Genomic DNA, 12061 nt, shown 5'->3' with positions numbered 1-12061 from the left:
GAAGGCTCAACGGACTGAGCCACCCAGGCGCCCCTCCAATGGCATTTTCTATCACTGGATGCGCACTGTGATACTCTGCTGTCAGATAATCACCAGACTTGCTCTCTCACTTCATGCAGCTCTATTCCATTGTCGCTTCCTCCGAGACATTTTCCCCAACCAACCTTTTAGGACAGTCCACTCCTTCCATCTTTCTCCCATGCCCTACTTTTTCTTAACAGCGCTAAAACCATGCAAAGTATTACACATCAATTTGCTCATTGTTTATTCTTTGTCCCCCACTCCCTACCCCACCAGAAGCTCCAAGAGAGTTACTGCTTTGCCTCCAAGCTGTGGAATAGTGCCTGGCACATAGTAGGTACTCAATAATGCAGTGCTTGACAGGCTGGAAAGAATGAGTAAACGCAAAATGAGAAAGACACGTCTCCTTCTAGGTCAGGTGTCCGTTCAGACTTCAGGCAAAGTGGGAGCGCCACCTCTCGGGAAGCCAATTTACTCCTGAACGAAGGAAGTGAGTCATACAATCTTGAAGAGGGAAGAAAAAAAAAAAGTCAGCGTGCCGGAAAAACAAGAAAAATCAGTGCCGGAAGTTAAGCGGACGAACGTTGCTCCTTAGAATGACACCCGACTCCCAAGCGGAAGAGTGGGCCAGTGGTGTTCTGCAAAACGGACTCCCCGGCAGCCGATCCCGGAAGAAGCGTTCCGCGCCTGCCCGCTCCAGGAACCACGTGGGGCCGGGGCGTGTTTCCGGTGCCGGCTGCCCCAGACGGAGTTGCAGCTGGAGCATCTGGAGGGGTGAGTTGAGTTCGGGGTCCTGAGAGAAAGGGGAGAGCAGCGGGGTACGGGGAGGGGGAGGCCAACGGGTCGGATGGGTTCCGCTCTGAGACGTGGCCAGAGGGGTCAGATGGGCGGGAAGGGTGGGGCAGCGGTGGGGACAGGTGCAGACCTGTCAGCGCGAGTCCCACGCCACGTGGACTCGCCTTTGTCCGAAGCTGCCTTTCCTATCGGGCCGCGACGACCGGGGTTGTGCCTTGTCTCTGTTGCGTGCAGTGCTGGACACGGAGTTGGGGCTCAGTAGGTTCTTGCTGAATGAATGAATGAATGAATGATAGGGTGTGTGTGTCTGGGTTGGTATGGAAGACACATTTATAGGCATACACGGTATGAGTGTGGGTACTCTGTGGCTCTTTAGCCCCATTTTCTCCCGGGGAATCTCTGCCTGTCTCGAGCTTCCGTTGGGAGTTCTTCGCCAGTCCTTGGGCTTTGTCTCTTTTTCTGGGAGGTGCAGGGTGATTACCACTTAAGACATTTTCTTTGCTCTTACTGAGTGCTAGGCCAGGAGGCTAGGTGCCAAGGACCATCCCTGTATCCAGGCTGCAGATCAGTGGGGAGACAGACCCACAAACAGAAAATTCAAATATATTAAGGTGCTGTAATAAGAGGTTAAAGTACAGGAAGAGAGAGCCAGGAGGTGGTGTGGCCATCCACATTAGGGATTGTCTTTCAAGGTCAGGGGCCTCCTCCATTCTCATCCTGTGGAGGCAGAGCAGGTCCTGAGCCTGGTCTTCTCTGTAATAGGCAAGGTCTGGGGCTAGACATACTCTAGGCCTCTTTCCTGCATGATGTCCCGTCTCAGATAGGACTAATGACTCTAGTTCTGCCACGATTCCCCTTTTTTTATTGGTTTGTCAGAATCTTCAGGATGTCCTATGATGTAGCATAAATTGCATCGGGTTGGGAAATTGGGAATTTGGCCCTCGTTCCGGTGCTCTAGATTTGTTTTCTCATTCGCGAAATGAAGAGGATTCTAACTAAATAATCTCTAAAACCCCTTTCAGTTCCAGTACCATGACTGTTTCATTCTGCATTTTACCTGACACCACTTTATCACTGTAGTTTCCCTTCTCTGGATTATTCACAAAATGTCTTTTTTTTTTTTCTTAACATCCTGTATCTTAGTTCTGCCACAGGATTGGATACAAAATAGATGCTTCATGGAAGCTTATTAAGTCACATGCGATAGAAATGACAGCCCCTGCTTTTGCACCCTTCCCCGTCCCGGGATATTAGTTCAGAGATAAGGGGACTAAGGAGGAATTGGGTTTTTGTTTTAGCTTTTTTTTTTTTTTTTACCTCTCTTAGGGAAAATTCTTTTTTCCTTTAGGTACTTTATTTACTTATTTATTTATCTATTTTTTTAGCAAATTGTCTTTTTAATGTTTATTTTGTTTTTGAGGAGGAGAGAGAGACGGAGTACAAGTGAGGGATGGGCAGAGAGAGAGAGAGAAAGAGAGAATCTCAGGCAGGCTCCATGCGGTCAGCAGAGAGACGAACTCATGAAACTGAGATTATGACGTGAGCTGAAATCAAGAGTTGGACACTTACCTGACTGAAACACCCAGGCGCCCCCTTTAGGAGCACTTTGATACTCTGCAGTAGTACTATTCTTAGTATATATGACTACCATTGTTAGGAACGGTGTTTATACATATATCTTTCAAATGTGTCTTAAAAGCAGCCCAGTGTGGTAAACACACTAGGGACTGGGATTTTACCAGAGAGACCTTTGGTGTTGGCTTGACAGATATAAACCAGCTTTATGGGGTAATCCGCTTGAGAAGGATAACGATGTAGGCAGGATATTCAGTGCTGTTTCATCCTCGAGGCTGTCTGTGCTCAGGACCATGGCCAACAGCGAACGCACCTTCATCGCCATCAAGCCTGATGGGGTCCAGCGCGGCCTCGTGGGAGAGATCATCAAGCGTTTTGAGCAAAAGGGGTTCCGCCTCGTTGCTATGAAATTAATTCAGGTAAGTGGACTTCTTTCTCCATATTTCTGTTCTCTCGGAGTCCAGGGGAACGTTTCTCCCCTCCCCTCCTTTTTCGTCTTCTCCACGTAGGGTGAGCACAGATGTCCTGAAACCTGGAAACACCTCGGTGGCTAGCGCTGTGGCCGCCCTACAACAAACCAGTTCCTGGGACTTTTGGAAATCGTCTCTCTCCCTTCTCCCTTTAGCAACGCAGAGTTCCATTTGAGTTCCATTTGTTATCACCGCAGCTCTTTGATTTCTGTGACTTCCAACTCAAAGCCCCTGGGCATGCTTGAGCTCCTGGTCTTGAGCTTCCTGAACAGATTATTTCAGAGAGCTTCTCCCCTCCCCCACTGCCCTCTCCAAGGCAGGTTTTTGTCAGCAAGGAAATCTTTCTGTCCTTACTTAGCGTGTAGCATGTGTTAGGCATCATCAGGGGATGTCCAGGGGGGACATTGGGGTTTCGCCCTTGGGGAAGCCCCACCAGAAAACCACAGAGAACACACACCCTTGCAAGACACCTGGCAAGCAGTATTAAAAAAAAAAAATTGAAAAGGATTAATAGGCCAAGAACCCTGTTTCAGACAGACCTGGGACATGAGAATTCAGATTCTCAAAGCACATAAATTAGGGCACAGTCTTTTTTCCTATCACTAGAGTCATCTTTAGATTCTGCTGGTGCATTTTATAAAATACTTTTTTTTTTAACACTTATTTATTTTTGTGAGACAGAGAGTGACCACGAACGAGCAGGGAAGGGTCAGAGAGAGAGGAAAACACAGAATCTGAAGCAGGCTTCAGGCTCTGAGCCAGCAGCACAGAGCCCGATGCAGGGGCTCGAACCCACAAACGTTGAGATCATGACCTGAGCTGAAATGGGACGCTTAACAGACTGAGCCACCCCGGCGCTCTTGTAACTATTTTAATGTCTTGATCTGGGGTCAGCACTGCTTTCCAGAGAGTTTGCATATTAAATTAGGTTGTGAAGGTAAAGTGAAATGCAGGGCGGTGTTGTGCTGGACTGAGTGTTTCCTCTAGTCCTTGGGACCACCCAGAGACGGACTTATTTCTATGCCCAGTCGTTGGAACCTGGGGCTTGGAGAGATTAAGTAATGAATCGGAAGGCACACAGTCATTGATGCTGGGAGGATTTTAACCAGGCCTCGCTGACTCCTAAGTGTGCATTTTTTTCTGTTACACCAAGTTCCTATCAATGTTGTGTGCTTGGTGAAGACTGGGAGGGAGGGTGGCCTTGAGTCTAGGGTGGTTTTAAGGTGACAGGGAGGAGGGAAAACTCGATGTCCCTCCCTCCGTCCAGAAAAAATGTTGTAATCTGTTCTGCAGATTAAAGATAATCAGCATCAATTACTAGAATTAAAGAGTGTTCCAGTAAGGGAAGGTCAAGTCCCTGTGTGTCAGGAGGCTGCCGCTACCAGTCTTGGGTTTGGACTGGGGGCAGGGGGTGGGAGAGGGTGAGCTGCTAATGTGGAGTGATCACACGGCTGTGCGGTTTTACCTCGGCAAGTCAGCAGCAGCCGAGGCTGAACGGGAGCACATTCTGGATGTGTTTTCAGCAGCAGATCCCCAGTCCTGTGGGTGTAGCCCCGAGTGTGCGCTGTGCCCTCCACGGTGCGGCCCTGCAGAACTGGGGGGACCGAGGGGCCTTGTTAGTCCCTGAACAAGAGTGTGCGGTGGCAAAGAGAGAACACAGCTGAGCGAGTCGGGATCGCTCAGCCCGTGGTTTGGTCTCCAGCTAACCTGATTTGGTCCCACATACCGGCCTTGCAATGTGACAGTTTCTAGTTCCTTCTTCAACAACATTATTTATTGCTAGATGTCATGTTCTTTTTTTTTTTTTTTGCTTTTTTAAAGTTTTATTTATTTATTTTGAAAGAGACAGAGACAGTGTGAGCTGGGGGGGGCAGAGGGAGAGAGAGAGAGAGACAGAGACAGAGAGAGAGAGAGAGAGAGAGAGAGAGAGAGAGAGAGAGAGAGAATGAACCCAAAGCAGACTCTACGCTACTAGTGCAGAGCTCCACACAGGGCTCAAACCCATGAAACTGCAAGATCATGACCTGAGCCGATACCAGCAATCAGATGCTCACCCATCTGAGCCACCCAGACGCCCTACATGTCATTTTTTTTAAACATTTATTTATTTTTGAGAGAGCATGAGCGAAGGAGAAACAGAGAGGGGGGAGACACAAAATCCGAAGCAGGCTCCAGGCTCTGAGCTGTCAGCACGGAACCCAATGTGGGGCTCGAATCCATGAACAGCAAGATCATGACCTGAGCTGATGTCAGATGCTGAAGTCGATGCTTAACCGACTGAGCCATCTGGGCGCCCCCAGATGTCGTGTTCTTTTGAGTGGTTTGTGTGGAAATCACAGAGTTACCATACCCGGCCTTCATTTTCTGAATAAATGTGAAGTATCCCTGAAAGTGGCCAAGTTCAATTTGCTTCCCATCGAATGCCAAGACCCCCAAACCCTGACTTCCTTTTCATGTGTGTGTTGAGGCTTGCTCTCCGTGAATGGAAATTCATTGTATTGTTAGTTTTCCTGTCTGGAATGGGATGGCTGGATACAATTCTAATGTTCTCTGGTTCTTTTCCGATCAATCAAGGCCAATTGAGGTGAAATTGGTACAAGGCTGATGCACTTTTATTCTCTGGCCCGCTGCTGCCCTCTGGTAGTGTTAGGAATGGATTGGGTTGTAACAGAATCAGTGAGCTAAGAGCTCTATTTCATTTATTTTTTTTACTTTTTTGTTTTTTAATTTTCTTTAATCTTTATTTTATTTATTTTTTTAATCTTTATTAATTTTAGAGAGAGACAGAGACCGAGACAGAGTAAGAATGGGGAAGGGACAGAGAGAGAGAGGAAACCTATAATCTGATATAGGCTCCAGGCTCTGAGCTGTCAGCACAGAGCCTGACGCGGGGCTCAGACTCACAAAGCATGAGATCATGACCTGAGCTGAAGTCAGACGCTTAACCGACTGAGCCATCCAGGTGCCCCTAAGAGCTCACATTTCAAACAGCAGTGAATGGGAAATAACTAGATGGCTGATTCTTAGAGAGTCTGCGGGCCAGTTCTCACTCTCTGTCCTGTGAAACAGGCTTCTGAAGACCTTCTCAAGGAGCACTACATTGACCTGAAGGACCGTCCATTCTTTGCTGGCCTGGTGAGGTACATGCAGTCGGGGCCTGTGGTTGCCATGGTGAGTGCGCGTGTGAGTGATGTGAATGACTCAGCTGGGAGCCAAGAGGGTGTGCTGTGATTCCTGCCTCTGATGCCAAGTCCTGACTTAATACAGAGGGAATGGGGGCCGGGAGGACTGGACCGTTAGGGTGTGAGTTGGCTCTCTGACCTCCCAAAGAGCAAATACATCTGTTTGCCCAACTGAAGATCAGAGAGACACAGACCCGGGAGAGATCGGAGCGTGTCTACCTGATTCCATGCTTCCTGAGGGCAGGCCCGTTGTCCCTTGCTTATTGCAGTAATTCTCCTAGTGCCACACTCTCTTCTAGACACTGGGGGTCCGATCATGAATGAGACAGCATAGGTACTTCTTTTCATAGCTTTCCTTGCCTGCACATCTTGAAAGGGAAGATGGGCAGATAATGAAGAAATATATATATTATATATATGTTATATATATATTAGCTAGTGATCTGCACAGAAATGAAATAGGATGTGACAAGTGACCACTTTAGATCGGGTGGTCAAGGGACATACTTTTCAAGCTGAGATCTGAGTGAGAAGAAGGAGGCAGACATACATACACAGAATCACACCGAAGAGCATTCTTAGCTGGAAAACAGCACGTGCAGAGGGCCTGGGCTTTGATTTGAGAGACAGACAGACCTCGCGAGCAGGGGAGGGTCAGAGAGAGAGGGAGACACAGAGTCTGAAATAGGCTCCAGGCGTGGGGCTCAAACGCACGAACCACCAGATCATGATCTGAGCTGAAGCCAGACGCTCGACCGACTGAGCCACCAGGCGTCCCCCTTGGGCTTCTGAAGTACAGAAGGAAGGTCGGCGCGGCTGAAGCCTGGTGGGTGAGAGGGAAGGTCAGGTGGCATGAGCTCAGAGATACAGGCAGGGCCCAGGTCACATAGGGCCGTGCTGGCCATGTGCTCCACGGGACGAGTGATGTGGGAGGCTTGACTCTGGGCATTTTTGAAGACTGCCGTATTCAGAACAGATCGTAGAAAGGCAGGAGTGGAGGCAGGGAGACCGGTGTTCCCATTGATGCTTCGTGAACACTTCTTGAGTGTTAAGGAGGCTTTTGTTTTGTTTTCTTTTTTTGAATGAAGAGTTTTCAGATTTTCTGCTGAGATTGGTTTTCTTCCCTGACCATATGTTCTTTTATCCTCGGAGGTCTGGGAGGGGCTGAATGTGGTGAAGACAGGCCGGGTGATGCTCGGGGAGACCAACCCTGCGGACTCCAAGCCCGGGACCATCCGTGGGGACTTCTGCATCCAAGTCGGCAGGTGGGAGTCGGTGCTTTTTGCCTCCTTCCAAAATCTGAGTTAGGTGACTCAAGAATTTGGGTGCCGCGGGCGCCCGGCTGGCTCAGTAGGTAGAGCATGCGACCCTTTATCTTGAGGTTGTAAGTTGGAGCCCCATGTGGGGTGTAGAGCTTACTTTTTAAAACATCTTCAAAAAAGGCGGGGCTGGGCACCTGGGTGGCTCAGTCGGACTCTTGATCTCACAGCCGGGAGGGAGTTCAGGCTCCATGTTGGGTATGGCACTGGACGTGAAGCCTACTTAAAAAAAAAAGAAGAAGAATTCAGGCTCCTGAGTCTGGGATGGACACGATGCCATACGCAGATGAATTTAAAATCGGTTCATTGTGTTTCTCCCTCTGAACTCGGTGTCTGGCTTAGCGAGCCCTCTGCCACTGGCCATTGACATCACTGTGCTTGCGCCTCTCTTGAGCCGTAGGGCCTGGTTCAGCTCGCTCTGCTGGCCTCAGCCCGTTCCCCACTGGGGTCTGTGTTGCCAGGAGGCCTGGGTATGGGGAGCGCATTCTTCCTGACCTTAACTGCGGTTGTGGGCTTTTTCTTTTAACGTGGACTGGTGAACGTGGAGCTTTGGCTCCTTGTGGGGGTGGTGGGTGGGGCTCTGGGCAGTTTAATCCTTAGGGTCTCGGTAACGCGGCCATCTCGTTCCCCCGTCCCCAGGAACATCATCCATGGCAGCGACTCCGTGGAAAGCGCGGAGAAGGAGATCGGCTTGTGGTTCCAGCCCGAGGAGCTGGTGGATTACAGGAGCTGCGCTCAGAACTGGATCTATGAGTGACGCAGACGACCCAGACCGCGGCGCTCTGCCCGCCCCGCCCCCTCCCCGGAGCAGGGGGCCAGGCTCTAGCAAAACCGGTTCTTTTTGAGACCTCCCTTAAGCCTCCGGAGGGGAACTCTGGGAGCTGCGAGCGCTCCCTGTACAGTGTTATATGCTACCATTGGATTAAAGTGTTTCATCCCAACACAGGATCCGCGGAGTTGGTTCCTCTGTATGGCCCTATTGCTTTGTGTTCTTTTTTCCTTTTCTTGTACTCTGGATAACTGAGCTACTAGTGTAAATACTATATACATTGTTTTTTATTGGCCTGATCTCTCACACACATGCACACACTCTCCCTCTCTCTCTGCATGCCCCCTCTTCACCCCTGCATCCCATCCACTGTTGGAACGGAGCCAGTCAGCAGCCACCCAGGAAGGTAGGGTCTGCTAGGATCTGCAGATGATTCATTGGAAATAAGACAGGCTTTCTGCTCCTGAAAAGCTCTCAGGGACTCAGTGGATGGGGGAGTGTAAGCAGCTGTAACTACTCTAAAACAGAAAAGCTGTGTGGACAGTGGGCTTGGGCCCCTGGGATGACCTTAAAAGAAGCAGGTGAGGGGTGTGGCTGGGTGGCGTCGCCTCAGGTCATGATCTCAAGGTCTGTGAATTCAAGCCCTGCTTGGGGCTCTGTGCTGATGGTGTGGACCCGCTTGGGATTCTGTCTCCTCTCTGCCCCTCCCCCACGTGTGTGCACGCGCACAAGCTCTCTCTCGAATAAAACTTAAGAAGTAAAATCTTGAAACTGGCTTTGATTTGTTAGGGTACTGATTTGGTTACTTTAACGGCAAAGGCAATGTTTATTTAACATTTATTTTTGAGAGAGAAGTAGCAAGCAGGGGAGGGACAGGGAGAGAGGGAGACAGGATCCCAAGCAAGCTCTTGGACTGTCAGCACAGAGCCTGATGGGGGGCTCGAACTCACAAACTGTGAGATCATGACCAGAGCTGAGACCAGGAGTGGATGCCTCACCAGCTGAGCCACCCAGGCGCCCTGAGATTTTACTTACCTTTTATTTAAAAGTCTAAATTAGGAATCTAATGTGCAGCACTTTGACTGTGGTTCCCAATACTGTATGTTTACTTGAAATTTGCTAGGAGGGTAGAGCTTAAGTGTGCTCCCCACACAAAAATAAAAACGGTAACTGTGAAGTGATCTGCTCATTAGCGTCATTGTGGTGGTCATTTCACGATGAATATACACTGAAACGTCAAGTTGTATATCTTAGCCACATGCAAGTTTCATTTGTCAGTTATACCTCAGTGATACTGTAAAAAACCCAGAATGTCTCAAGTAGCTAAGTAGAGGTAGTGATGGGGAGGTTCTGAGCCTTGAGGGCCTCTGGTGACTCACTTCCTTCTAACCAGTGTGACGTGGGTCCCCACCCATGTGCCTAACAGCCAGTAGGGAAGGGGACTGGAGCGTTCTTTCAAGGGTGTAACCCTGGATTTGCCTCCTTCGCTCCCCTCCCATCTCATGGGCCAGAACTTAGTCATGTGCAGGTGTCTCGTTGCAAGAGAAAGTGGAAAGCGTGCTTTTTATGTGGGCTGCCTTGTACCTGGATAATACTCAGGAATTCTCTGAGGAGGAAAGTGAGAAGAGATGTTGGGGACCATGACTTCTGCCACAGACTTGAGTGGGTTTTCTTTCTTGGTATGTTCCCTGTGCACCTACTATGTTCCCTGTGCACCTGACTTTCTCTCTAGAAGGGGAGTTGGGATGGGGGCTTCCGTGTCCTCCCAGCTCTACTGGGGCATACCTGACACAACTAAGGTTATTTATTTAAAAAAAATTTTTTTTACATTTATTTTTGAGAGAGAAAGACAGAGCATGAGTGGGGGAGGGGCAGAGAGAGAGGGAGACACCAATCTGAATCAGGCTCCAGGCTCTGAGCTATCAGCACAGAGCCCGACTTGGGGCTTGAACCCACAAACTGAGATCATGACCTGAGCTAAAGTTGGATGCTCAACCGACTGAGCCACCCAGGCGCCCCAATTAAGAGTATTTAAAGTGTGCAATGAGAGTTGGACTATGCATACTTTGTGGAAGGATTTCCTCTAAGAGGGCCTACCTTTTTTTTTTTGGCCAGCTGAGGACGAGATGCACTTCTGTTTCACACAAAGCCTGGCCTGCTTGTTTTGGGGGAAATGAGATGAAGTACCAGCAGCTTTGGGGAATGAGTATGTGTGTTGTGAGGCGGGGGGGGGAGGAGGGGCCACACCTTGCCCAGTCAAGGACAGGTTTTCCAGGAAGGACAGGGAAGCAGATGGCTGCCCCAGAAGGAAAGGTATTTGTGATGGTAACTGAGGGGCAAACAGCTCTCCACAGAATTGTCCAGTGAGATTCCCAGCCTCCTCCCCACACTTGGCATTGGGTAACTCCAAGTCTAAATTAGTGCTGGCCTTGAAGTCAAAGGGAACACTGGTCGTCTCTTCTCCAGAATGAGGGCTGTGTGTTAAAGCTCTGCCACTAGAAGTTGGGGAAGCCAGCGAGGTGTAACAGGGCTGGATTGTCATCTTGCAGCCGGGACTCTGGGGTGCAAGGGCACTGCCTCTGGGGACCCATTCGGACCAGGTTCCACCGCTCACCACTGGCACAACCCAAAGGCAGAGAAGAGTCATGGTGAAACAAGAAGGGGGATTATTCCAGGGAGGCCAACACCCAGAAGACAGTGGCCCCTCTCAGAGACAGTCTCCAAAGTGCGGAAAATGCTTCTAGGTCTTTTGTTTTGTTGTTTTCCTTTTTTTTTTTTTTAATTTTAAAACATTTTTTTAAAGTATATTTATCTTGAGAAAGAGGCAATGTGGGAGGGGGAGAGGGAGAATCCCAAGCAGGCTCCACGCTGTTAGTGCAGAGCTAGATGTGGGGCTCGAAATCATGGACCGGAGATCATGACCTGGGCTGAAATCAAGAAGCGGAGGCTTGACAGCCACACAGGCACCCCATTGCTTTTTTTGTTTTTAAAGTATCCACACCCAGAGTGGAGCCCAACATGGGGCTCAAATTCACGACCCTGAGATCAAGACCTGAGCAGAGACCAAGAGTTGGACACTCAACAGATGGAGCCACCCAGGTGCCCTGCTTCTAGGTTCTCACATATGGCAAATGTGGGACAAAGGTCCGGGAGACCTGCAGGTGAGCAGTGAAGGTCATCGCTCGCTGTCTTGGGGTCAGTCCCCCTGGTCTTGCTGACTCAGGGCAGTTTTTGTTGCTCTCGGGGGTGGTTTGTTTCCCAGCACGGAATGCTTGCCTGCAGGCTCTTTCGCCAGAGTTAAGAGAGAAACCAGAAGAAAGAATTTAATCAGTTTGAGGTCGACACGGACAGGGTTGAAGCCCAGTTTCAACCTGTCAGTGCAGTGCCGGGAGCGCTAGGGTGGGGACACAGGGCTCCTGTGGGGAGGCGGGCACGGGGCTCCGGCCATCTCGGGGTACAAGCGCTGCTGGATGAGGGTCCAGAAGGCCCGAGGGGAGGGGCCCATCGCCTCCCGGGAGCTGGGTGCCACCAAGGGTGGGGAGACCAAGCGGAAGCCGTCTGCAAACTTGACAAGTCGGCCGTGAGACACTCAAGAATCTTGTCAGGGGTGTGTCCGGCTCAAAGGGAGAACCTGACCACACAGAGTGTGGGTGTGGGGGGGTGGGGGCTGCAGGAGGTACATAGTGTGTGTGTCCGCAGGAGGTACAGTGTGTGTGTGTGTGGGGGGGTGGCGACAGGAGGAACCGGAGGGAGGGGTGCGGCCTGGACGTGCGTAGCTCAGGCCGCGGGACACTCCGCGGAGAAGCCGCTTCCTGCTCCCTGAGAGCCCGGGGCGTGGACAGGGGCCTCGGGCCGCGGCGGCGTCGCGGGTTGGGCGGCGGGGCGTCCGGGGTGTGGCCGTCGCAGGGCCCTCCCCCCGAGCCGCCCCGG

At 50.5% G+C, this 12061-nt stretch overlaps 1 protein-coding gene across 2 annotated transcripts; it reads left to right on the top strand.

The window, feature by feature from the left end:
- Positions 1-688: 688 nt before the first annotated feature.
- LOC115282039 (nucleoside diphosphate kinase A) lies at positions 689-8310 on the top strand. 2 transcript variants are annotated; one of them, XM_029927836.1, is made up of 5 exons: positions 689-795; positions 2681-2810; positions 5931-6032; positions 7196-7308; positions 8002-8310. In XM_029927836.1, exons 2-5 carry the CDS (start codon positions 2685-2687, stop codon positions 8117-8119), a joined length of 459 nt encoding a protein of 152 aa, XP_029783696.1. In that variant the 5' UTR covers positions 689-795; positions 2681-2684; the 3' UTR covers positions 8120-8310. The 2 variants fall into 2 exon arrangements, with proteins under 2 accessions (XP_029783696.1, XP_029783697.1); XM_029927837.1 differs by having other exon boundaries at positions 701-795; positions 2666-2810.
- Positions 8311-12061: the final 3751 nt, after the last annotated feature.

This window comes from Suricata suricatta, chromosome 17, assembly GCF_006229205.1.
Source record: "Suricata suricatta isolate VVHF042 chromosome 17, meerkat_22Aug2017_6uvM2_HiC, whole genome shotgun sequence".
Lineage (NCBI taxonomy): Eukaryota > Metazoa > Chordata > Mammalia > Carnivora > Herpestidae > Suricata > Suricata suricatta.
Note: the sequence above shows the minus strand (reverse complement) of the source record. Positions and strands in the feature narration are given on the sequence as shown.